This window comes from Rattus norvegicus, chromosome 7 (assembly GCF_021556685.1).
Source record: "Rattus norvegicus strain SHRSP/BbbUtx chromosome 7, alternate assembly SHRSP_T2T, whole genome shotgun sequence".
Classification (NCBI taxonomy): domain Eukaryota; kingdom Metazoa; phylum Chordata; class Mammalia; order Rodentia; family Muridae; genus Rattus; species Rattus norvegicus.
The window spans coordinates 74,397,987-74,425,333 of NC_141540.1; the positions used below are offsets into that span (position 1 = coordinate 74,397,987).

Below are 27,347 nucleotides of genomic sequence, written 5' to 3' on the forward strand. Positions count from 1 at the left end.
TGGAATTCTTTCAGGGATTTTTGTGTCTCCTCTCTATGGGCTTCTACTTGTTTATTTATGTTTTCCTGGAATTCTTTCAGGCATTTTTGCGATTCCTCTCTGTAGGCTTCTACTTGTTCTCTAAGGGAGTTCTTCACGTCTTTCTTGAAGTCCTCCAGCATCATGATCAAAAATGATTTTGAAACTAGATCTTGCTTTTCTGGTGTGTTTGGATATTCCATGTTTGCTTTGATGCGAGAATTGGGCTCCGACGGTGCCATGTAGTCTTGGTTTCTGTTGCTTGGGTTCCTGCGCTTGCCTCTCGCCATCAGATTATCTCTAGTGTTACTTTGTTCTGCTATTTCTGACAGTGGCTAGACTGTCCTATAAGCCTGTGTGTCAGGAGTGCTGTAGACCTGTTTTCCTCTCTTTCAGTCAGTTATGGGGACAGAGTATTCTGCTTTTGGGCGTGTAGTTTTTCCTCTCTACAGGTCTTTAGCTGTTCCTGTGGGCCTGTGTCTTGAGTTCACCATGCAGCTTTCTTGCAGCAGAAAATTTGGTCTTACCTGTGGTCCCTATGGTCACGTTCGCTCGTGGGGTGCTGCCCACGGGCTCTCTGCAGCGGCAGCAACCAGGAAGACCTGTGCCGCCCCTTCTGGGAGCTTCAGTGCACCAGGGTTCCAGATGGTCTTTGGCTTTTTCCTCTGGCGTCCGAGATGTGTGTGCAGAGAGCAGTCTCTTCTGGTTTCCCAGGCTTGTCTGCCTCTCTGAAGGTTTAGCTCTCCCTCCCATGGGATTTGGGTGCAGAGAACTGTTTATCGGGTCTGTTTCCTTCAGGTTCCGGCGGTGTCTCAGGCAGGGGTCCTGCCGCTCCTGGGCCCTCCCCCACGGGAGCCCAGAGGCCTTATACAGTTTCCTCTTGGGCCAGGGATGTGGGCAGGGGTGAGCAGTGTTGGTGTTCTCTTCCGCTCTGCAGCCTCAGGAGTGCCCACCTGACCAGGTGGTTGGGTCTCTCTCTCTCGGGGTCTGGGCGCGAATGATCATTTTGATGTATTCTTTTGTTCTAATTGCAAGAATTTTATTGAGTATATTTGCATTGATATTCATAAGGGAAATTGTTCTGAAGTTTTCTTTCTTTGTTGGTCTTTCTGTGCTTTAGGCATCAGTATAACTGCGTCTTCATAGAAAGCATTAGGTAGTGTTCTTTCTGTTTCTGTTTTGTGGAATAGTTGGAGAAGTATTGGTATCAGGTCTCCCTTGAAGGTCTGATAGAATTCTGTAGTAAAACCATCTGTTCCTAGGCTTTTTTTTGGGTTGGGAGACTTTTACTGAATGAAATCATCCATTTCATATAGATGTGCCAGTTTTGTTGAATATAGACTATTCTGGTAGGATCTGATTGTTATTTTTTATTTTCTCAGTTTCTGTTGTTATGTCTTCTTCTCTTCTGATTTTGTTAATATAGATGCTGTCTCTGTACCCTCTGGTTAATTTGGCTAAGGGTTTATGTATCTTATTGATTTTCTCAAAGAACCAGCTCCTGGCTTTGTTGATTTTTTTGTATAGTTCTCTTTGTTTCTACTTGATTGATCTCAGCCCTGAGTTTGATTATTTTCTGTCATCTACTCTTCTTGGGTGTATTTGCTTCTTTGTGTTCTAGAGCTTTCAGATGTATTGTTAAGCTGCTAGTGTATAATTTCTCCAGTTTCTTGGCTATGAGTTTTCCTCCTAGCACTGTGTTCATTATGTCCCATAAGTTTGAATATGTTAATTTTCATTAAATTCTAGAAAATCTTTAATTTCCTTCTTTATTTCTTCCCTGACAAAGTAATCATTGAGTAGATACTTGTCTATCTTCCAAACATCTGTGGGCTTTCTGTTGTTTTTTTGTTGTTATTGATGACCAGCCTTATTCTGTGGGAGTCAGAATATATGGGATTAATTCAATGTTCTTGTGTCCGTTGAAGTTTGTTTTGTGACTGATTATATGGTCAATTTTTGAGAATATACCATGAGAAGCTGAGAAGAAAGTGTATTCTTTTGATTTAGGGTGAAGTGTTCTGTAGATATCTGTTAAATCCACTGGGTTCATAACTTCAGTTAGCTTCACTGTGTCTCTCTTTAGTTTCTAGTCCCATGATCTATTGGTGAGAGTGGGGTGTTGAAATCTACTATTATTGTGTGAGGTTCAATGTGTGTTTTGACCTTTTGCAACTGTGGATACTCTTGCATTTGGGGCATAGATGCTTAGAATTGAGAGTTCATCTTGGATTTTTCCTTTGATGAGTATGTAGTGTCCTTCCCCATGTTCTTTGATAACTTTTGTTTGAAAGCCTATTTTATTGGATAGTAGAATGGTTACTCAAGCTTGATTTTTGGGGCCATTTGCCTAGAAATTTTTTTCAGTCTTTTACTTTGAGGTAGTGTCTGTCTTTTTTACTGTGGGGCATTTCCTGTATGCAGCAAAATGCTGGGTCCTACTTATTTGTCCAGTCTGTTAGTCTATGTCTCCTTATTGGGGAACTGAGTCCATTGATGTTGAGAGATATTAAGGACCAGAGATTGTTGTTTCCTGTTATTTTTGTTGTTAGAGATGGAATTATGCTTGTGTGGTTCTCTTCTTTTGGGATGTTAGAAATTAGTTTTGTGCTTTTGTGGGGATGTAGTTTTCTCCCTTTATGGTAATTGAGAGTTTTGCTGGGAATAATAACCTGGGCTGGCATTTGTGTTCTCTTAAGGTCTGTATGACATCTGCCCAAGATCTTCTGGTTTTTAGACTCTCTATTGAGAAGTCTGGTGTAATTCTGATGGGTCTCCCTATATAAATTACTTAAACTTTTTTCCTTACTGCTTCAATGTTCTTTCTTTGTTCTGTGCATTTGGTGTTTTAATTATTATGCGACAGGAGGAATTTTTCTGATCTTATCTGTTTGGTATTCTGTATGCTTCTTGTATGTTTATGGATATCTTTTTCTTTAGCTTAGGGAAGTTTTTTTCATAATTTTGTTGGAGATATTTACTGGCCCTTTGAGTTGGGAATCTTCCCTCTCTTCTATACCTATGACTCTTAGGTTTGGGTTTTTCACTGTGTCTTTGATTTCTTGAGTGTTTTGAATTAGGAACTTTTTGCATTTTTTGACAGTTGTGTCAATGTCTTCTATGGTATCTACTACACTTGAGATTCTCTCTTCTATTTCTTGTATTCTGTTAATGATGCTTGCATCTATGACTCCTGATCACTTTCCAAGTTTGCTATCTCCATGGTTGTCTGCCTTCATCTTTTTTTTTTTTCTATTTTCATTTTTAGATCCATGATGATTTTGTTCTATTTCTTCACCTGTTTACCTGTGTTGTCCTATATTTCTTTAAGAGAGTTAATTTATGTTCTTCTTAAAGTCCTATATCATCATCATGAGATTTGATTTTAAACTAGAATCTTGCTTTTCTGGTATGTTGGGGGTATCCAGGGCTTGGTGTGGTGGGAGAACTGGCTTCTGATGATGCCATGTAGTCTTGGTTTCTGTTGCTTATGTTCTTGTGCTTGCCTCTCACCATCTGGTTATCTCTGGTGTTAGCTGGTCTTTCTGTCTCTGACTAGCTTGTCCCTCCTGTGAGCCTCTGAGCCTGTGATCTTAGGTATGTCAGCACTCTTGGGAGACCGGCTGTTCAGGGCAGGATTGGGATGTGGAGAGCTGTGGCACAGGATTTTTTCTGGGTGCAGATGGAAAACAGAATTATCCTGTCCCAGGCTGCTCAGTGGTTCCTGTGTCCTGTGGGCTCCAACCAGGTCCCACTTGGTTCAGGTACTGGAACAGTTGTAGTGCTCTCATTTGTGATCTTAGGTTTGTCAGCACTCCTGTGAGACCAGCTCTCTCCAGGCAGGCTTTAGGTATGGAGAGCTGTAATACAGGTTTAGCTCTGGGCATCTCTCCTGTATTTCTTTTTTTTTATCTTTATTAACTTGAGTATTTCTTATTTACATTTCGAATATTATTCCCCTTTCCGTTTTCCAGGCCAACATCCCCCTAACCCCTCCCCCTTCCTTTCTATATGGGCTTCCCCTCCCCATCCTCCCCCCATTACTGCCCTCCCCCCAAACAATCACGTTCATTGGGGGTTCAGTCTTGGCAGGACCAAGGGCTTCCCCTTCCATTGGTGCTCTTACTAGGCTCTTCATTGCTACCTATGTGGTTGGAGCCCAGGGTCTCCTGTATTTCTTTAACAGAGTTATTTATGTCCTTCTTAAAGTCCTGTATCATCTTCATGAAATGAGAATTTATATCTGAATCTTGCTTTACAGGTGTGTTGGGGTGGCCAGGGCTTGCTGTGGTGGGAGAACTGGGTACTGATGTTGCCAAGTAGTATTGGTTTCTATTGCTTATGTTCTTGCACTTGCCTCTCACCATCTGGTTATCTCTGGTGTTAACTAGCCTCACTGTCTCTGACTTGAGCCTGTCCCTCCTGTGAACCTGTGATCCTGGGATCCTGATGTATCAGAACCCCTCAGGATTGAGCTGCAACTGAGGTGTGGGATGAGTGGATGGGGATCCAGAGCAGTCTCTGCTATAGGCATAGGTGCAAACCAGAAGTATCACGGGTGTCTGGCTGGGTGGGTATCTGCACCTCGGGGTCCCAGGTGTCCTGGTTATGCCAGGTATAGGGGACAGGATTTGAGGTCTAACCTGTGATACTGGTTGTGTCAGAACACCTGAGGAGTCAAGCTGCAACTGGGGTGTGTGCTGAGTGGGTGAGGATGTAGAGTAGAGGATTTGTTCCTGGCACAGGTGCAAACCAGAAGGAGTATGGATCTCTGACTCTGTATATGACTTTCTAGTTGACTAATTCCTATGATCCTGATTGCCAACAAAGCAGGAGGAGGGTTATACAGAGATGGAAAAAGAAAAACAAATTCAAATGTTATATTGGCTAAAATCTTCCTTTCAGTACAGAGGGTCTTTGTATCTTTATTTGTAACCAGAAATTAAAAAAAAATCATCCATCTGAACATAATCCCTCTGAACTCAAATCCAGAATAATTTAAAGCTGTCATTGTAAATGCTCCTTGGAAAACAAGAATCATTAGAGTCTTCTGAGATCCAAATGTCCATATTCACAGAATATTCTTTCTTCCAATCCATCTATCATAGGGGTGGGAGAGAAGCCTTAGAGAAAAACAAAATGAACAAACCCTTTTAGTCATATTTTCTTAACAAGTTACTTTCCAGGTGTGTGTAGAATAGCCGGTCAGCATTTACTCCTGAGTCACATCTGCCCACATGGTAAAGAGCTGCAATGACATTAGACCATGAAGGAAAAGTGGCCAATAAATCTGCACAATCCAAGCAGAAAACAATAAATTAGGACGGATATATAATCATGAGTAAAACCACTCATCCAAATAAAGAATAATATTACTTTATGTTAGAAAACAAGAGAGACAAATTCAAAGAGAGGATTGTACGTTAGTCAGGATGCACAGACCAATAAAACTATGAAGTGAAAGAGAATGAGCCTAGTCATACAGGTGGTATAAGGTTGATCAAAGGAGAAAGAATGGCTATTCATGAGTGGGTGAGTGTTGAGCAGGTGGCAACTTTTATACATTCAGAGACACATAAGTACATATAAATACACATATGTGTGCATGCACAGGTGTATTGATTCTTTATCCAAATCCTTTTGACCCATAGAACATCAATCACTGCATATATACTGCAAAGGGTATGAAGGATGGGTTGGTGGGTATTTAAACTTATCCCCAACTAGCTTACAAGTAAATGAGACTTAGACTATGGTTATTTTATTTGGCTTTGACAATCACTGGGAAGTAACTGCTAATCTACTTTTCTAACTGCTGACCTGGCTACCTCTCCAGTGGTATTCCCCAAATATCTGTTGTTTCTCTGGCCATGTGCTCATGGTACATCATGGTGATTTCTTCTCATTATCCTCTCTCCCCTGTCTTCTCTACCCCAACCAGGTAACTCAAAAACCAGCTACCTCTAATCCCTCTTACTCAAAGACCCACAGTTCAGACACCCTCTGACCTGGAGGTCACCAGGAGTCTCAGTGTTGACCTCCAGTATGTGCTCACAATTGTTCTGGGCACCCCCTGGAAACCGACTATTGGCTGTAGCCATTTTTATTAAACCAATAGTTTTAAATTAAGAAACAAGGTTTGCACAACAAAAGCGAGTAAAACATGAGAAATCACTGGTAGGCCTAGACCTTAGGGTACAGAATTTAGCATCACAAAGCTTAGCAACAGACCAAACCTCAACAGGTGTGGAAAAAATGATAAATGGATGAATGAGGATGGTAATTGTAATTGTGGTAGCAATTACATAGGTTTTACAAGTCAGAGAAAGATAGTGGATTTTTCATCGTGAAAAAATGAAAAAGTGACTGAGACTATAGACAGGATTAAAATAACCTCATTTAAATATTATGCATGGATATATTGTTGGAACATCTCATGGCACTCCATTGTTAGGTGTAATTTTATTGTTGGTATATCAGTTTTAAAAGATTAGTTTTAAAATGCTATTGAAAAAAAGTCAGCACAGAGGACATCATGATGGGTTAGAGGTAAGGGTGACTTCAGATAGCTGAGAAATCACAGGAGAGTTGGTCTGTTCAATATGAGACCCAGACTCCCCCTTTCTTGCTTCTAAGATCAAACAAGATCAGATGTTTCATGGTGGTATGGCTACCATGGACATCCATTTTCTGACAAATGGTCCCAGGCTGTGCCTTTTTTATGAATGTAATTATTCTCCTTCATAATCCAACTCAAATTTCTATTCCCTTATTATAAGGTCATAATAGGCAATTGGGTGGATGGGAGGCCAGGTGGGGACCAAGGCAGCAAGTGGAGTGAGTCACACCAGCCAAATTCCCACAGAGGAAAAAGCTGATCTCCTGAGACAGGGCAGTGAGATCAGATACACAGTAAGGATTTTAAATCAGAGAAACTCAAGCTGGAATTCTCTCTCTACCGGCTACTCCTCTGTGGTGTTAGACAAGCCTCATGACTATTGTCCATCTGTTGCTGTTTTGTGATGTTTCGTGATGATCAGTTGCTTATGGTGTCACTTAGAGAATTAAATAAAATTATTTCCAAAGAGCTCCAGGCACACAGGAAGCACTGGGTAAATAGTGATGGTAATCCCTCTTACTTCCCCGTAGAATGGCTCCATAACTACTATCATGTAGTACTGGTTAGTCTTACTGGGATGCTTAGTACTATCTCTACTGCTACCATTCATTTCTTCAACTTTATGGGAGACGGTTCAGTGCCCCCACTGTTCAGCCACCCTCTCTCTGACCTGGAGGTCACCAGAAGTCTCCAGGCTAACCTCAAGTATGTGGCTCAGAACTGTCCCAGGCACAACCTGGAAACTTTCAGTATAAGCTTGGAGGCTCTCGGGTAGGTGAGAAGTTTATAAACTCGAACTGTAATGCTTTTAATGACATGTGGTTTGGTTGTCTTTTTCTTTCTGACTTGAGCCTGTGTTTTGTTTTCTTTTTTCTTTCTTTTCCATCCCCTATGATTTGTTTTCCCTTCTGAGAAGCTATGGGTTAAGAAGCTATTAATTAACTACTCCTGATTCTAATTTTCCATAAGATTTAATAGGGATTAAACTGCCTCCTTGAAAAGAGAGATTAAATGCCTGCAAATTTTATGAATTGACTTTCTAATTGTTCTCATAATGTTTTTTCACATGATAATGTGGCTGAAAAATAATTTTAATTAAATTTTAAATGTATTTTTAGTACTTTTTGGATCCTAAGGAGACTGTTTCCTTGTAGGGAATATATTAAGAACACAACATTCTTCTCTAACCTCATAATTATTATGATCAGGGGAAAGCCTGTAATACATTCCATTGCAATTAAATCGTGTGCTCCAGACTGCTTGAGATCTGTTTACAAAGGAGAAATGGATTTTTCACAGCTGGCCGCCTATGTACAGCCTTCACACAGAACAACAGCCATGTATTTGATAAAATAATAGACTTGAATTTGAAATTCAGAGCTTGAATATCTTTCCAAAGGTGTTTATAACATAAATGTCTTAATTTTTTTCATGAAAACCTATTGATTATATATGTGTGGGGGGTGACATCTAATTAGGCACTATGTGGAACCACTGTGGTTTTACCCACATTTATCTTTAGAAAACAGCAAGTATTTGTTCTTGTTCTGCACACACAGCATGGACATTACCATTCTGTCCCTGTGAGGATTGTGATACCCTCTGAACAGTATTCGGTAGAATGGGTACCTCCTATGATAGTCACAGACTAGGTATTATCTAAGCTCATAGCTGGAAAGTACTTCTGTGAGATGAGTGTTTGTGAGAAAGACTCAGAGGTATGGAAAAGGAGGAAGGGGAAGAAGGAAGAGAAAAATTATTTAAATCAGGGTCAAGGCAATGTCACATAAAACAAATTTCATGGTCCAACCATGCCATCATTATGAATAATCGTCAGAATTTTGATTGATTAAATTAGGATTTTAAATCCTCCAAGTGGCATTTAATTGGTGCTATGGATGTGCTGGAGTTTCTGTGGGTATAGAACAGACATAATCAAGATTTAATTGAGAGCCTACGAAGCCTTAGCAGCATATTTAATGTTGGCTACCATTATCCTGATTTTATGATTGAAACTGAAGTGGAATGTCCTTGCAGTTGACTTTAAAAGTCAAGCAGAAGAGTTTGAGTTAGATCCCAGGCCTATCTCCCTCTGTCCCCTCAGCTATATTTCTGTTCTCTTTAGCTGACATCTTTACATCCTAAATCTCTCTTGAAAACATTCTCCAACAGTAAAACTTCCCAGAATGCTGTAGTTTGTTTCCAGAGGAGAATACTTCTCCATAGAGCAAACTCCTCTTAGCAGCTTTCCATTTCTAAAGACAATTTGATGGTTCACTGTTCAGAGCTCATACACCTGCCAAAAGATACCACACAATTCTCCCTAGGTTTAGCTAGCATTCCCTCACCTTTCTCTGAAATTGAAATGCAGGAGCTCCCTCTCTGCTGGTTCTTTAGATCAGTGGCTGTGAGTTATAAAGTGTCTCAGTGGAATCCCAGAAACAAAGCTCCAGGGCTGTCAATGGGCCTTTTAACAACTCCTTGGTGGTGATAGGCAAGTTTCTGGGTTGTTTTTATTTTGTATAATGTCATGGGAACCTAGATGATGTAGGAGGAAATACCTTCCTTAAGTCACAGGCTCTAAAGAAAGGCAGCCAGACATCACCCATCTGGCAGCCAGATTCAGTAAGAGACACAAAGATAATTTTTGGAAAGCCTGTAAGGGACATCATAGTATGTCTTGCCTTTGTTTTTCCAAAAGGGAATTTGAGTCCCTTTTCTATCAGCCAACTTTCAGTATTCTTAAGATGTCCTGTACAAAATCTAATCAGCCCCAAGTGATCATACTCTGCTGGAATTAAATGCCCCTCTGTATCCTAATCCATCTTCCATCCACTCCATTTTATGAACTTCTTGACTCTGTCCTTTTGTGTGTGTGACTTTAACATTCACTTGGTTCTGTCTGGAATCTAGGAAGTGTGTGCTCCCTCCTAAGCTATTCTAAAATGTCACAGTTTTATGAAGACATAGTACCACCGGAGAAAAAGTGCATATTTGACTTTCCTGGGTATGCTATGGGATTGTGGTGTAATGAAATTCCTGTTTTTTAATGCACCCTGCCTTTTTCACAGGGAAGGGTGATGATTTTCATTAACATTCTTCCATGAGAATTCCGGAAGCTGAAAGACTGCCGTTAGACTGTCCTCCAGTTGCATCCTTACCTTTTCATCTCTGGAGTTAGCCACCCATTCCTGGTTCTCCCTGAGGTGAAGCCACAGTTTCCCTAATGTCCCAGCCAATAGCTGCCAAGGCTGTACGCTTATGGACTACACCAGCCCATTTTCAGGACTTACCATTGTCAGTTTCTCATTTCATCTGTCAATTATTGACCCAGTTTATATCATGTCTCTTAAATGAAAATGTGCACATATTCTATGTATCTGGAATACCTGTAACTACTGCTCTCTACTGACACCTAAGGACTCGTGCTAGACATCCTCTTTCACCTCTCCACGTCCCTCATCTTTCTGTAACCTGCAATGACTCTCTGAGGATGAACTATTATGGGCTGTGCTAATAAATTCCATTATCTTCTGGTTTGTTGTTGGATTTGACCCAGGAAGACCCAGAAGAGTTTTGGGAGGCATCAGCTAGAGACTCAGGGTTCTAAACAACCACAACCCCCCTCTTTTTTTCTAACATTCATTTTTAATTCCTCCCTATCCCAACCCTCCCTCCTCTTGTAAAGCCTAAGGTTGGCAATGGCTCTCCACCATGGCTGGTCCTGTCTTTTTTATTCTTTATTTGAGTTTATTTACTACTAATAATTCTGTGTAAGTCATCTCTTCAGTAAATTCAAGTTCCCTTGTCCTAAGCCCCATATTTTCCTACAAGGACTCCACTTGTCCTGTTCATAAAATTAGCTCCCATTCATTCAATAAGTAAATATATTTCCAACTTGTATTTGGAAGCATAGACGTTAGCAGCACAGAGGGTATCAAAACAGAGGATCTAATGTGGAAGAAGACACTTATAACAAATGATGGTGGTAATAATGGTGACAGCATAAGGACCATCCATTCATTCACGACATTCTAGCTGTTGTTATAACTCACAAGCACATCTTCCCCTACTGCAGAATAAGGTTTTGGATGATAAAAATTGAAAAACATTTTCTCTCCCTCATTAATGAAAATATAGGCCAGATTAGAACAGATTAAAAGTAGATAAAGGAGGCAGGGTTATTAGATTGCAGCTCTCAGGTGGGCTAAAACAGGGGGTTTTATAGAGATTAGATGAGGAATGATGATGTGCCAGATAGGAGCTGGGATGGTGTCCACAAGTCAAGAACTGAGCCCCTGTGGGACACTCTTGGGAGGATTGCTGGAAACATGGAGATGAGGAATGATAACATGTTAGCCTGAGTTTTCTCTGTATGAGTGGGGCTGGGGGAAGGAGGACAGAAAGGTTTCCCAACTTGTGCAGGAGATGAGCAAGGGTTCTGGACTAACAGAAATGAAGTTTCATCTACCTTTCTGTCAGCTTTTTAGTCTTAGCCTACTGACCAGAGTGTTATGGGGATTCAATAAACATTTCCCCAGTTGAATTGGATTGAACCTTCAAAAACATTTGTGAACCTCAGCTACAGCATGCCCACTATATGTTTTATGTTATCAGCCTGGAGTATGGAGAGATTTCACCCTTTATGAGCTTCTGGGTGAACAGATAACATGCTTTATTGATTTAGAAAGAAAATCACTACCCAGTAAAGAAAAGCCACTTAAACACAGGTGAAGAGTTTGATAGCTCTTATCAGTTAACATGTGATGTTTGATACTTGCCAGTAGGTGTAGGAGCCATTCACCATCAGAGAAAGCTAATAAGCTTTCTTCTATGCTTCTCTTTTCTCACTAGCCTGTATTAAGTTTAGTGGAACCATGGCTACCTTTACCCTGGGAAGCCTCAACTTCACTCCAGAGTGAGGAGTTTAGGAAAATAGGTAGAGTATATCTTTCACTGATAATTTTAAAACTTAGTACATCATGGAGAAAATCAGTCCTGGACAACGGAGGTCTCAGGAACAGTTGTAACACCCAACTTATGGGCAAGAAGTAGAAGGGTGCTTTTGATGTCCTAAATTCATAATCATTCCATTTTTCCCACAAAATTATTGGTTAAAGCAATCATTGTCTGGAGGAAGTATAAGAAAATTCATAGCAGTAACAAATACAAAGTGAGAATCAGCAATGATAAGATGGGGCCGGCCTTTATCTACAATCCCTTTGAGCATGGGTGTTGAGGACAGGCATAAAGCATATATCCTCCGGGGTGCTGACTTTCTTTATAATCATTAAAACAAATATGTGACCAAAGATTTCTAAAGTCTCCAGACTGAACAGAAGCAAAGCAGATAGCTTTCAAACCAGTATAAAGTAGAGGAAAAGAAGAGGACAAGAGAGATTGGGGTAGGCAGTAGGGAGGGGACACATCTAGAAAACACAAGAAAAGAAGAGCTAGCCCTCAAGTGGTATAAGCAAATCTAACCAAAAAATAATAATAACCATAATCTGGATAAAGGGATTATGGTCTTCTGCTGCAACTCAGATATTCCCAAGACAGAGTTTGAAAACACAGAGTATAAGGACAAGAGACATAAAATGATGGGAAAAGCAAGCAGTGTAGTGTTCTGCATAGAGAAGCAGCTGGAACACCTCACCTGTAGGAGGAGCTGGATTAAATGCAGGAGAAACACAAAGTCTAAAGAGCTCAGTAACCACAAAAGATATTAAATCATTACTTAGCATTTTTATCATTAATAAAATATCAGGACAGAAAATGTTGCTACACATGAAGAGGACTACCACAAATCAATAAAAGTTCAATCTACAGGAAGACAAAATTTTAAATTCATGTATTCCTCAAAGCATAACTTTAAATATTTAGAAATATATAGATTTGAAATGTATAGAAATAAAGACATTTCTGGAGCTATAGAATAGCTATTAAGTAGAAATCACATTGAAAATCACAGATGAACGTTTTTGTTCTTACATTCCCATACTTATAGATCAGATGTATAACAAGCTGATAAAGAGTTAAAAGTTTAAAGAATAGAATGAAATATCAGGTCTGGTGGGATGCCCAGCAGACTAGACATACATTCTTTACAAGCAGTGCATATGGAACATAAATTTATGAATGTAGACATAACAATAGGCCATGGAACAAACCACAACAAAAGCCAAAGAATTTGTGCTGTGTAGCCAACATTGCATGATAACTATGTTAAAAAAATTAATAGTAAAAAATAAACAAGGGAACTCTATATTCTTTTAATTTAAAGATATGTATTATAAAACATTAGTTGATAACATGTTCAACCTAGAAGCTAATAAACATTTAAAATTGAGCAGACATGAACACTAATCAAAACTGATAAGATTGGAATCTTAAGAGTATGCCAAAGACAAGGAAAGTTTGAAAGTAATAAATCAAGCAGTTAACTCAAGTAAGAAAATGAATCAAAGAGACGAGAGAAGTGATAAATATAAGAAAAAAATCCACTGATAGAAAAACTACTAGATAGTAGAAAGTATAGCCAAAGCTCCAACATGTCTTTCCTTTCCCTTGAAAAACAAACAAAAATGACAAACTGCTGCCCAGAGAAGAAGCAGATAAGCTACGGCAGATACTAAAAAGAGAAGAGACACCACTGTAGAAGGGATGACCTTATCAAAAGGAGGGTGTTACTGACAACTTTTCACTGATTGTTTTAAAGATTGGGCAAAACCGACACATTCCTAGGGAGCCAATTTCCAAAAATAACTAAAACAAAACACAAAGCCTAAATATCTCAGTAACAATGAAAGAAGTTGAATTATTATTTAACATTTTTATCATAAAGAAATTATCAAATCTAGGTAATTTTATAAAAAGTCCTATAAAAAAACTAGGCGAGAATTCATACCTATTATGCAAACCAACCCAGAATGTGGAGAACAAAGAAACTCCACGTTATGACTTACATGTTTTTTTCTATTTAAACTGAATAGCTTCAAGCAGAAAAGGCAACTTTTGTCTACAAATGTTTTACAATACCACCAAATGGTAGAAAAAACTACCAAAACATGGGGAATACAAGATTGTGAATGTATTTTAATTTTTATCTTATGTGCATGGGTGTGTTATGTGCATGTCTGTCTCTATATTATGTGTGTTTCTGGTCCCTCCAGAAACCATAATTGGATATTAGAGTCGCTGAAACTGAGGACACAGACAGTTGTGACCACCATGAGCTGGGGATCAAACATAGGTCCTCTGAAAGAGCTGCCAGTTAGGTACACTTAACTACTGAGCATTCTCTTCAGCTCCTGTACTAGAAAATTTAAAAGATGTTACACAAAACTCAAATAAAAGCAAACCATCAAGCCATTTTCATGAACAATAACAAAAAGCCCACAATATAAATACTTTTATATATCTTCCTCAAGTTAATATGCTGATTGATATAATTCTGGAAAAGATTTCAAAAATAATTCTTCTAGACAATTAAAGCAATTCTGAAGTTTATTTGGAAGACCAGAAGGTTAAGAAAAATCAAAACTCAACTTAGAAGGGAAGAAAGGGGAGGAAAGAAGGTGACAGGAGAGGAGAGAAGGAAAGAAGGAGAGGGAGAAGAAGAGGGGGAGAGAAGCAGTCCCGCCAGATGCTAGGAAGTAGAGACCTGGAACTAGACCTCTGACTCATTGCAATGGACATTTGGAAGTCAAGATGTGTGTGCCAGAGGGCAAAACTGTGGCACACACAGTGACATACTACAGCTTCCATGACGTGATGTTTTCTATTTGTCTTGTTTGTTTGTGAGGGTGGGGTGTGTGTATGTGTGTGTGTGTGTGTGTGTGTGTGTGTGTCTGTGTGTGTGTCTATGTGTGTGTGTCTCTGTGTTTGTCTGTGTGTATGTGTGTGTGTGTGTGTGTGTCTGTCTGTGTGTGTGTCTATGTGTGTGTGTGTCTCTCTGTGTGTGTGTGTGTGTGTGTGTGTGTGTGTGTGTGTGTGTGTGTATGTTTTGCAGGGGAGATTGCAAGGGCAAAGGATGGGTATGAGGGAATGGGGAGATGAGCAGGATTGGGGTACATGATGTGAAACTCATGAAGAATCAATAAAAAGTTTTTTTAAGCAATAGCAACTGACTCAGGGTGTTGTTAACATGGCGGTCAACAAAGAGATTACAGAGACAGACCTATCCCCAAGCAACCCTTCACGTACAAGAAAATTTTACATATGAAAACGTCGATGCTACAGATTAATGAGAAAGAGCACATGTTAAAAACATTTCCTAGACAATCTAGAAAAATGAAAACAGAAACTTACCTACAGAAGAACCAATTCTACTTTTTGATGTGTGGAAACTTTAACAATGAAAATAGAAGCTTTAACCTTTCAGAACACAAGAGGATATTTTTATAGTATTAAGGGAGGTGAAGCGTCTTGAATGAAGCATGCATAAACCCAATCATAGGGGAAAATTTCACAAGTCTACTACATCAATAGTATATACATATATTCAGGAAAGAAAGGTGAACCACACACTTAAAAGTTATTTTGCAAACAATACCCATAGAAAGTTATAAAAAATATCTTCTGCCACATATCACCATGAAACAAAAAATTTTATAGAAACACTCAATCTCATTAGTAACTTGAAAAATTGAAAAGGAAGTGATGTTTGACACACACTAGAATAGCAAAAAAATGTTTTTGGCAATAACAGATGTGGAGAACATATGAATCAAAAAGAAAACTCATATACCGACTATGACCATGTAACTTAAAAGGAAAACGGTTTGGAATTGAATAATAAAATTAACCTCCTGTGCTCTGTAGCATGGCCATTCTATTCCAATGTTCTGACTCTTTAGAATGTTGATAATAATATGTACTTATAGAAACCTGGAAAGACCTAAGTTCCCAGTTGCAGAAAAAAATAATTAACTAATCCAATGAGAGAGGATACAACAAATTTAAAAGGAATATATAACAGCAATTCATGTTGACAGTTAAATATTACATCCATCTGAATGAAGAGAACAAGATACAGAATATATTTAGAATAGACAGTTCTGGTCATATTGAGTGTGTATGTGTGCATGCGTGTGTGCGTGTGTGTGGTAAAACACAAAAAGTGATCAGAACATGAGCAAGCCAGGACTGCAAGTCCTTGGAAGGTAGAACAGAACTGCAATGTAAAGGAAGGTGAGAGCATGGCTATTACATGTGCTGGGAACTGCTGCCTTGTGTTGAATGATAGACACATCCTCTTCATAGCACCAGCTTAGTCATGCACATGTACACTCTGCAGTCTTCTCTGTGTCATGCATTCCACAATAAAACAACCCGTCAGACTGCCAGATGCTCCTGAACTGTGGCTCCTCCTTCATAATATCGTTCAAGTAGGTGTCATCAAAGGATGAATTAGAGAGGACATTTCCCCAAGCTCTGCTTTGAGGCTGAAACTTGGACTTTTTGTTTTTTGAAGCTCTAATTCTTATTCTACTCTCAACCTAGTGTTAGCTACATTTTTCCATGTTTTGTCATCAAAGTTAAAGCATTTTCTAGAACTCCCACACAGCAAGACACGTAAACCTTACTGGCCACAGTAATATCACATAGGTATTTATTCCTTCTTTGCCATTTCAATTAGTAGGGAGAGTGGGCTGAAGGATGTGGGAGGGCACCAATGGTTTCTGACCAGCTACTCAGCCATGCTTGCAAATAGCACATTCAGAATTCTCCCTCTTCTTCACAGGAGCCAGTCTGCGAGATGACTTGTACAAGTATTTCTTTTTCCATCATTCCCATGGAGACACCATGACTGCCATGGATCCAAAGCAGATGAATGTTGCTGCTGCTGTTTGGGCTGTTGTCGCTTACGTTGTGGCAGACATGGAGGAAATGCTGCCCAGGTCCTAAGGAAAACAAGAAGGAAGAACCTTGTTCTCTGCAGCTGGGAATCCCCATTCGGGATTTTCACAGCAGCCATCTTCACAGCACCTTGTTATACACTCAATCCCCGTGGCACAGTTTCTTTATACCTTCTGTTAACCATCTTTCCTTGATACGCTTTTACCTGTTCTAGAATAAGTAATCATCACTACTGTACCACCTTGAAAATACTGTTTCCAGTTTAAAAATAAACAATAAATATATGAAAAGTTTCTGATTTTTCATGTTTACTTATAAATATTAAATTTAATGTAATGAAACCAATGTTTTGGGTTATATTATGGAAAGAGGAGAAAACTACATGATATTAATATTTGAAGTGGATGTGTGAAGAGATTTGACAATCTAGTTGTACATTTTATAGTATATATGCTATTGAATTTTCTTTTTTTATTGGATTTTTTATTTACATTTCAAATGTATTACCTTTCCTGGTTTTCCATCCATAAGCCCCTTATCCCATCCTCCTTCCCCCTTCTTCTATAATGGTGTTCCCCCTCCCCAACCATCCCCCTTCCCACCCTGACATTCCTCTATACTGGGGATTGCAGCCTTGGCAGAACCAAAGGCTTCACCTCCCATTGGTGCCCCATAAGGCCATCCTCTGCTACATATGCAGCTGGGGCCATGAGTCTGTCCATGTGTACCCCTTGGGTAGTGGTTTAGTCCCTGGAAGCTCTGTCTGCTTGGTATTGTTGTTCTTATAGGGTTGCAAGTCCCTTCAACTCCTTCAAATCTTTCTCTAATTCCTAAAATGGGGACCCAGTTCTTAGTTCAATGGTTTGCTGCTAGCATTCATCTCTGTATTTATCATGCTCTGGCTGAGCCTCTCAAGAGACAGCTATGTCAGGTTCCTGTCAGCATGCACTTCTTGGCCTCATCAATATTGTCTATATTTAGTGGCTGTATATAAATGGGTTGGATCTCCAGGTGGGGCAGGCTCTGAATGGTCATTCCTTCGGTCTCTGCTCCAAAATTTTTCTCCATATCCCCTCCTATGAATATTGTTATTCCCCCTTTTAAGAAGGACAGAAGCATCTGCATTTTAGCTCCTTCTTCTTGAGCTTCATATGGTCTGTGGATTGTATCTTGAGTGATTCCAGCATTTAGGCTAATATCCACTTGTCAGTGAGTGCATACCATGTGTGTTTTTCTATGGTTGGGTTACCTCACTCAAGATGATATTTTCTAGTTCAATCCATTTGCCTATGAATTTTGTGAAGTCATTGTTTTTGATAACTGAGTAGTGCTCCATTGTGTAGATGTATCATATTTTCTGTATCCGTTCCTCTGTTGAAGGGCATCTGGGTTTTTTCCAGCTTCTGGCTATTATAAAGAAGGCTGCGATGAACAGAGTGGAGCATGAGTCTTTGTTGTATATTGGAGCAACATTTGGGTATATGCCCAAGAGTGGTATAGCTGGGTCCTCAGATAGTACTATATCCAGTTTTCTGAGGAATCTCCAGACTGATTTCCAGAGTGGTTGTATCAGTTTGCAATCCCACCAACAATGGAGGAGCTTTCCTCTTTCTGCACATCTTTGCCAGCATCTGTTGTCACCTGGGTTTTTGATCTTAGCCATTCTGACTGGTGTGAGGTGGACTCTCAGGATTATTTTGATTTGCATTTCCCTTATGATTAAAGATGTTGAACATTTCTTTTTTTTTGTGCTTCATAAATTTTATTTTTTTTCCTTTTTTTTTTATTAACTTGAGTATTTCTTATATACATTTCAAGTGTTATTCCCTTTCCCGGTTTCCGGGCAAACATCCCTCTCCCCCCTCCCCTTCCTTATGGGTGTCCCCCTCCCAACCCTCCCCCCATTGCCGCCCTCCCCCCATAGTCTAGTTCACTGGGGGTTCAGTCTTAGCAGGACCCAGGGCTTCCCCTTCCACTGGTGCTCTTACTAGGATATTCATTGCTACCTATGGGGTCAGAGTCCAGGGTCAGTCCATGTATAGTATTTAGGTAGTGGCTTAGTCCCTGGAAGCTCTGGTTGCTTGACATTGTTGTACTTTTGGGGTCTCGAGCCCCTTCAAGCTCTTCCAGTTCTTTCTCTGATTCCTTCAACGGGGGACCTATTCTCAGTTCAGTGGTTTGCTGCTGGCATTCGCCTCTGTATTTGCTGTATTCTGGCTGTGTCTCTCAGGAGCGATCTACATCCGGCTCCTGTCGGTCTGCACTTCTTTGCTTCATCCATCTTGTCTAATTGGGTGGCTGTATATGTATGGGCCACATGTGGGGCAGGCTCTGAATGGGTGTTCCTTCAGTCTCTGTTTTAATCTTTGCCTCTCTCTTCCCAGCCAAGGGTATTCTTTTTCCTCATTTAAAGAAGGAGTGAAGCATTCACATTTTGATCATCCGTCTTGAGTTTCGTTTGTTCTAGGGATCTAGGGTAATTCAAGCATTTGGGCTAATAGCCACTTATCAATGAGTGCATACCATGTATGTCTTTCTGTGATTGGGTTGGCTCATTCAGGATGATGTTTTCCAGTTCCAACCATTTGCCTACGAATTTCATAAAATCGTTGTTTTTGATAGCTGAGTAATATTCCATTGTGTAGATGTACCACATTTTCTGTATCCATTCCTCTGTTGAAGGGCATCTGGGTTCTTTCCAGTTTCTGGCTATTATAAATAAGGCTGCGATGAACATAGTGGAGCACGTGTCTCTTTTATATGTTGGGGCATCTTTTGGGTATATGCCCAAGAGAGGTATAGCTGGATCCTCAGGCAGTTCAATGTCCAATTTTCTGAGGAACCTCCAGACTGATTTCCAGAATGGTTTTACCAGTCTGCAATCCCACCAAAAATGGAGGAGTGTTCCTCTTTCTCCACATCCTCGCCAGCATCTGCTGTCACCTGAGTTTTTGATCTTAGCCATTCTCACTGGTGTGAGGTGAAATCTCAGGGTTGTTTTGATTTGCATTTCCCTTATGACTAAAGATGTTGAACGTTTCTTTAGGTGTTTCTCAGCCATTCGGCATTCCTCAGCTGTGAATTCTTTGTTTAGCTCTGAACCCCATTTTTAATAGGGTTATTTGTTTCCCTGCGGTCTAACTTCTTGAGTTCTTTGTATATTTTGGATATAAGGCCTCTATCTGTTGTAGGATTGGTAAAGATCTTTTCCCAATCTGTTGGTTGCCGTTTTGTCCTAACCACAGTGTCCTTTGCCTTACAGAAGCTTTGCAGTTTTATGAGATCCCATTTGTCGATTCTTGATCTTAGAGCATAAGCCATTGGTGTTTTGTTCAGGAAATTTTTTCCAGTGCTCATGTGTTCCAGATGCTTCCCTAGTTTTTCTTCTATTAGTTTGAGTGTGTCTGGTTTGATGTGGAGGTCCTTGATCCACTTGGACTTAAGCTTTGTACAGGGTGATAAGGATGGATCGATCTGCATTCTTCTACATGTTGCCCTCCAGTTGAACCAGCACCATTTGCTGAAAATGCTATCTTTTTTCCATTGGATGGTTTTGGCTCCTTTGTCAAAAATCAAGTGACCATAGGTGTGTGGGTTCATTTCTGGGTCTTCAATACTATTCCATTGGTCTATCTGTCTGTCTCTGTACCAATACCATGCAGTTTTTATCACTATTGCTCTGTAATACTGCTTGAGTTCAGGGATAGTGATTCCCCCTGAAGTCCTTTTATTGTTGAGGATAGCTTTAGCTATCCTGGGTTTTTTGTTATTCCAGATGAATTTGCAAATTGTTCTGTCTAACTCTTTGAAGAATTGGATTGGTATTTTGATGGGGATTGCATTGAATCTGTAGATTGCTTTTGGTAAAATGGCCATTTTTACTAAATTAATCCTGCCAATCCATGAGCATGGGAGATCTTTCCATCTTCTGAGGTCTTCTTCAATTTCTTTCCTCAGTGTCTTGAAGTTCTTATTGTACAGATCTTTTCTTGCTTGGTTAAAGTCACACCGAGGTACTTTATATTATTTGGGTCTATTATGAAGGGTGTCGTTTCCCTAATTTCTTTCTCGGCTTGTTTCTCTTTTGTATAGAGGAAGGCAACTGATTTATTTGAGTTAATTTTATACCCAGCCACTTTGCTGAAGTTGTTTATCAGCTTTAGTAGTTCTCTGGTGGAACTTTTGGGATCACTTAAATATACTATCATGTCATCTGCAAATAGTGATATTTTGACCTCTTCTTTTCCGATCTGTATCCCCTTGATCTCCTTTTGTTGTCTGATTGCTCTGGCTAGAACTTCAAGAACTATATTGAATAAGTAGGGAGAGAGTGGGCAGCCTTGTCTAGTCCCTGATTTTAGTGGGATTGCTTCAAGTTTCTCTCCATTTAGTTTAATGTTAGCAACTGGTTTGCTGTATATGGCTTTTACTATGTTTAGGTATGGGCCTTGAATTCCTATTCTTTCCAGGACTTTTATCATGAAGGGGTGTTGAATTTTGTCAAATGCTTTCTCAGCATCTAATGAAATGATCATGTGGTTCTGTTCTTTCAGTTTGTTTATATAATGGATCACGTTGATGGTTTTCCGTATATTGAACCATCCCTGCATGCCTGGGATGAAGCCTACTTGATCATGGTGGATGATTGTTTTGATGTGCTCTTCAATTCGGTTTGCCAGAATTTTATTGAGTATTTTTGCATCGATATTCATAAGGGAAATTGGTCTGAAGTTCTCTTTCTTTGTTGTGTCTTTGTGTGGTTTAGGTATAAGAGTAATTGTGGCTTCGTAGAAGGAATTCGGTAGTGCTCCATCTGTTTCAATTTTGTGGAATAGTTTGGATAGTATTGGTATGAGGTCTTCTATGAAGGTCTGATAGAATTCTGCACTACACCCGTCTGGACCTGGGCTCTTTTTGGTTGGGAGACCTTTAATGACTGCTTCTATTTCCTTAGGAGTTATGGGGTTGTTTAACTGGTTTATCTGTTCCTGATTTAACTTCAATACCTGGTATCTGTCTAGGAAATTGTCCATTTCCTGAAGATTTTCAAGTTTTGTTGAATATAGGTTTTTATAGTAAGATCTGATGATTTTTTGAATTTCCTCTGAATCTGTAGTTATGTCTCCCTTTTCATTTCTGATTTTGTTAATTTGGACGCACTCTCTGTGTCCTCTCGTTAGTCTGGCTAAGGGTTTATCTATCTTGTTGATTTTCTCAAAGAAACAACTTTTGTTTCTGTTGATTCTTTCTATGGTCCTTTTTGTTTCTACTTGGTTGATTTCAGCTCTGAGTTTGATTATTTCCTGCCTTCTACTCCTCCTGGGTGTATTTGCTTCTTTTTGTTCTAGAGCTTTTAGGTGTGCTGTCAAGCTGCTGACATATGCTCTTTCCTGTTTCTTTCTGCAGGCACTCAGCGCTATGAGTTTTCCTCTTAGCACAGCTTTCATTGTGTCCCATAAGTTTGGGTATGTTGTATCTTCATTTTCATTAAATTCTAAAAAGTTTTTAATTTCTTTCTTTATTTCTTCCTTGACCAGGTTATCATTGAGTAGAGCATTGTTCAATTTCCACGTATATGTGGGCATTCTTCCCTTATTGTTATATAAGACCAGTTTTAGGCCGTGGTGGTCCGATAGCACGCATGGGATTATTTCTATCTTTCTGTACCTGTTGAGGCCCGTTTTTTGACCAATTATATGGTCAATTTTGGAGAAAGTACCATGAGGAGCTGAGAAGAAGGTATATTTTTTTGCTTTAGGATAGAATGTTCTATAAATATCCATTAAGTCCATTTGGCTCATGACTTCTCTTAGTCTGTCGACATCACTGTTCAATTTCTGTTTCCATGATCTGTCCATTGATGAGAGTGGGGTGTTGAAATCTCCCACTATTATTGTGTGAGGTGCAATGTGTGCTTTGAGCTCTAGTAAGGTTTCTTTTACGTATGTAGTTGCCCTTGTATTTGGGGCATAGATATTTAGGATTGAGAGTTCATCTTGGTGGATTTTTCCTTTGATGAATATGAAGTGTCCTTCCTTATCTTTTTTGATGACTTTTAGTTGGAAATTGATTTTATTTGATATTAGAATGGCTACTCCAGCTTGCTTCTTCTGACCATTTGCTTGGAAAGTTGTTTTCCAGCCTTTCACTCTGAGGTAGTGTCTGTCTTTGTCTCTGAGGTGTGTTTCCTGTAGGCAGCAGAATGCAGGGTCCTCGTTGTGTATCCAGTTTGTTAATCTATGTCTTTTTATTGGGGAGTTGAGGCCATTGATATTGAGAGATATTAAGGAATAGTGATTATTGCTTCCCGTTATATTCATATTTGGATGTGAGGTTATGTTTGTGTGCTTTCATTCTCTTTGTTTTGTTGCCAAGACGATTAGTTTCTTGCTTCTTCTAGGGTATAGCTTGCCTCCTTATGTTGGGCTTTACCATTTATTATCCTTTGTAGTGCTGGATTTGTAGAAAGATATTGTGTAAAGTTGGTTTTGTCATGGAATATCTTGGTTTCTCCATCAATGTTAATTGAGAGTTTTGCTGGATACAGTAACCTGGGCTGGATTTGTGTTCTCTTAGGGTCTGTATAACATCAGTCCAGGATCTTCTGGCCTTCATAGTTTCTGGCCAGAAGTCTGGTGTGATTCTGATAGGTCTCCCTTTATATGTTACTTGACCTTTTTCTCTTACTGCTTTTAATATTCTTTCTTTATTTTGTGCGTTTGGTGTTTTGACAATTATGTGACGGGAGGTGTTTCTTTTCTGGTCCAATCTATTTGGAGTTCTGTAGGCTTCTTGTATGTCTATGGGTATCTCTTTTTTTAGGTTAGGGAAGTTTTCTTCTATGATTTTGTTGAAGATATTTACTGGTCCTTTGAGCTGGGAGTCTTCACTCTCTTCTATACCTATTATCCTTAGGTTTGATCTTCTCATTGAGTCCTGGATTTCCTGTATGTTTTGGACCAGTAGCTTTTTCTGCTTTACATTATCTTTGACAGTTGAGTCAATGATTTCTATGGAATCTTCTGCTCCTGAGATTCTCTCTTCCATCTCTTGTATTCTGTTGGTGAAGCTTGTATCTACAGCTCCTTGTCTCTTCTTTTGGTTTTCTATATCCAGGCTTGTTTCCATGTGTTCTTTCTTGATTGCTTCTATTTCCATTTTTAATTCCTTCAACTGTTTGATTGTGTTTTCCTGGAATTCTTTCAGGGATTTTTGTGTCTCCTCTCTATGGGCTTCTACTTGTTTATTTATGTTTTCCTGGAATTCTTTCAGGGATTTTTGCGATTCTTTCAGGCATTTTTGCGATTCCTCTCTGTAGGCTTCTACTTGTTCTCTAAGGGAGTTCTTCACGTCTTTCTTGAAGTCCTCCAGCATCATGATCAAAAATGATTTTGGAACTAGATCTTGCTTTTCTGGTGTGTTTGGATATTCCATGTTTGTTTTGATGGGAGAATTGGGCTCCGATGGTGCCATGTAGTCTTGGTTTCTGTTGCTTGGGTTCCTGCGCTTGCCTCTCGCCATCAGATTATCTCTAGTGTTACTTTGTTCTGCTATTTCTGACAGTGGCTAGACTGTCCTATAAGCCTGTGTGTCAGGAGTGCTGTAGACCTGTTTTCCTCTCTTTCAGTCAGTTATGGGGACAGAGTGTTCTGCTTTCCGGCGTGTGGTTTTTCCTCTCTACAGGTCTTCAGCTGTTCCCGTGGGCCTGTGTCTTGAGTTCACCATGCAGCTTTCTTGCAGCAGAAAAGTTGGTCTTACCTGTGGTCCCGAGGCTCAAGTTCGCTCATGGGGTGCTACCCACGGGCTCTCTGCAGCGGCAGCAACCAGGAAGACCTGTGCCGCCTTTTCCGGGAGCTTCAGTGCACCAGGGTTCCAGATGGTCTTTGGCTTTTTCCTCTGGCGTCCGAGATGTGTGTGCAGAGAGCAGTCTCTTCTGGTTTCCCAGGCTTGTCTGCCTCTCTGAAGGTTCAGCTCTCCCTCCCACGGGATTTGGGTGCAGAGAACTGTTTATCCGGTCTGTTTCCTTCTGGTTCTGGTGGTGTCTCAGGCACAGGGGTCCTGCCACTCCTGGGCCCTCCCCCACGGGAGCCCAGAGGCCTTATACAGTTTCCTCTTGGGCCAGGGATGTGGGCAGGGGTGAGCAGTGTTGGTGTTCTCTTCCGCTCTGCAGCCTCAGGAGTGCCCACCTGACCAGGCGGTTGGGTCTCTCTCTCACAGGGTCTGGGGGCAGAGAGCTGCTGCGGGCCGGCGATGTTGAACATTTCTATAGGTACTTCTCAGCCATTCGATATTTCTCAGTTGAGAATTCTTTGTTTAGCTCTCTACCCTATTTTTTAATAGGATTATTTGTCTCTCTGGAGTCTAACTTCTTGGATTCTTTATATATATTGGATATTATCCATCTATCAGTTATAGGATAGGTAAAAATCTTTACCAAGTCTGTTGGTTGCTGTTTTGTCCTAATGACAGTGTTCTTTGCCTTACAGTAGCTTTACAATTTTATGAGGTCCCATTTGTTGATTCTTGATTTAGAGCATCTGGTCAGGAAAATTTCCCCAGGACATATGTATTCAAAGCTCTTGCCCACTTTTGATTCTATTAGTTTGAGTGTATCTGGTTAGATGAGGAGGTCCTTGATATACTTGGACTTAAGCTTTGTACACGGTGATAAGCATGGATCGATCTGCATTCTTCTACATGTTGACCTCCAGTTGAACCAGCACCATTTACTGAAAATGCTATCTTTTTTCCACTGGATGGTTTTGGCTCCTTTGTCAAAGATCAAGTGACCATAGGTTTGTCGGTTCTTTTCAAGATCTTCAATTCTATTCCATTGATTTAACCTGCCTGTCTCTGTACCAATACAATACAGTTTTTTATCAAAACTGCTCTGTAATACAGCTTGAGGTCAGGGATGGTGATTTCCTCAGAAGTGCTTTTATTGTTGAGGATAGTTTTCGATATCATGGGCTTTTTTTATTCCAGATGAATTTGCAAATTGCTCTTTCTAACTCTCTGAAAAATTGAGTTGGAATTTTGATGGGGATTGCATTGATTCTGTATTTTGCTTGCAGCAAAATGGTCATTTTTACTATATTAATTCTGTGAATCCATGAGCACAAGAGATCTTTCCATTTTCTGAGATCTTCAATTTCTTTCCTCAGAGACTTGAAGTTCTGGTCATACAGATCTTTCACTTGCTTGATTGGAGTCACATTGAGGTATTTTATGCTATTTGTGACTATTGTGAAGGGTGACGTTTCACTAATTTCTTTCTCAGCCTGTTTATCCTTTGAGTACAGGAAAGTTACTGATTTGTTTGAGTAAATTTTATATGCAGCCACTTTGCTGAAGTTGTTTATCAGGTTAGGTGTTCTCTGGTGGAATTTTTGGGGTCACTTAAGTATTCTATTACATCATCTGCAAATAGTGACATTTTGACTTCTTACTTTCCAATTTGTATCCCTTTGACATCCTTTTGTTGTCTGATTGCCCTGGCTAGGACTTTGAGTACTATACTGAATAGATAGGGAGAGAGTGGACAGCCTTGTCTGGTCCTTGATTTTAGTGGGATTGCTTCAAGTTTCTCTCCATTTAGTTTGATGTTGGCTACTGGTTTGTTGTACATGGCTTTTACTATGTTTATGTATGGGCCTTGGACTCCTGATCTTTCTAAGAGTTTTACATAAAGGGGTTTTGAATTTTGTCAAATGGTTCCTCAGCATCTAATGAGATAATAATGTATTTTTTCCTTTGAGTTTGTTTACATAGTGGATTATGTTGATGGATTTCTGTGTATTGAACCATCCCTGCATTCCTGGGATGAAGCCTACTGTTTAGATGGTTTTTCTGATCCTTATTTAACTTTGGTACCTGGTATCTATCTAGAAAATTGTCCATTTGATCCAGATTTTCCAATTATGTTGAACATAGGCTTTTCTAGTAGGATCTGTCGATTTTTTTTCAATTCCTCAGATTCTATTGTTATGTCTCCCATTCCATTGCTGATTTTGTTAATTTGGATACACTCTCTGTGCCCTCTGGTAGATCTGGCTACGGGCTTATCTATTTTGTTGATTTTCTTAAAAAACCAGCTAGTGCTTTTATTGATTTTTTGTATAATTCTTTTTTGTTTCTCCTTGTTTGTTTTCAGGCCTGGGTTTGATTATTTCTTACCATCTACTCATCTTGGGTATATTTGCTTCTTTTTGTTCTGGAGCTTTTAGGTGTGCTGTCAAATATGCTCTCTCCAGTTTCTTTTTGGAAGCACCCAGAGCTATGAGTTTTCCTCTTTGCACTACTTTCATGGTGTCCCCTAAGTTTGAGTATGTTGTGCCTTCATTTTCATTAAATTCCAAAACGTCTTTAATTTCGTTCTTATTTCTTCCTTGACCAAGTTATCACTGAGTAAAGTGTTGTTCAGCTTCCTTGTGTATGTGAACTTTCTGTCATTTTTGTTGTTATGGAAGACCATCCTTAGTCTGTGGTGATCTAATAGGATGCATGGGATTCTTTTTGTATCTCTTGAGCCCTGTTTTGTGACTGATTAGATGGTCAGTTTTGGAGAAGGTACCATGAGGTGCTGAGAAGAAGGTGTATTCTTTTGTTTTATGATGAAATGTTCTATAGATATCGGTTTAATCCAATTGGTTCATACCTTTTATTAGTTTCTCTATGTCTGTGTTTAGATTCTGTTTCAATGATCTGTCCATTGATGAGAGTGAGGTGTTGAAATCTCCCACTATTATTGTGTGAGGTACAATGTGTGCTTTGAGCTTTAATAAGGTGTGTTTTATGAATGTAGGTGCCCTTGCATTTGGAGCATAGATATTCAGGATTCAGAGTTTAT

At 39.7% G+C, this 27,347-nt stretch overlaps 1 protein-coding gene across 4 annotated transcripts in view; it reads left to right on the plus strand.

Annotated features, from left to right (window-relative positions):
- The window catches only part of Cpq (carboxypeptidase Q), a 569,822-nt gene that overhangs the window by 443,574 nt on the left and 98,901 nt on the right, over positions 1–27,347 (plus strand). For 2 of the 4 annotated variants that reach the window (NM_031640.2, NM_001440038.1), the window contains one exon: positions 16,383–16,788. In NM_031640.2, coding sequence (NP_113828.2) covers positions 16,383–16,546 — 164 coding nt within the window. In that variant the 3' untranslated portion in view covers positions 16,547–16,788. 4 annotated transcript variants of the gene reach the window in all.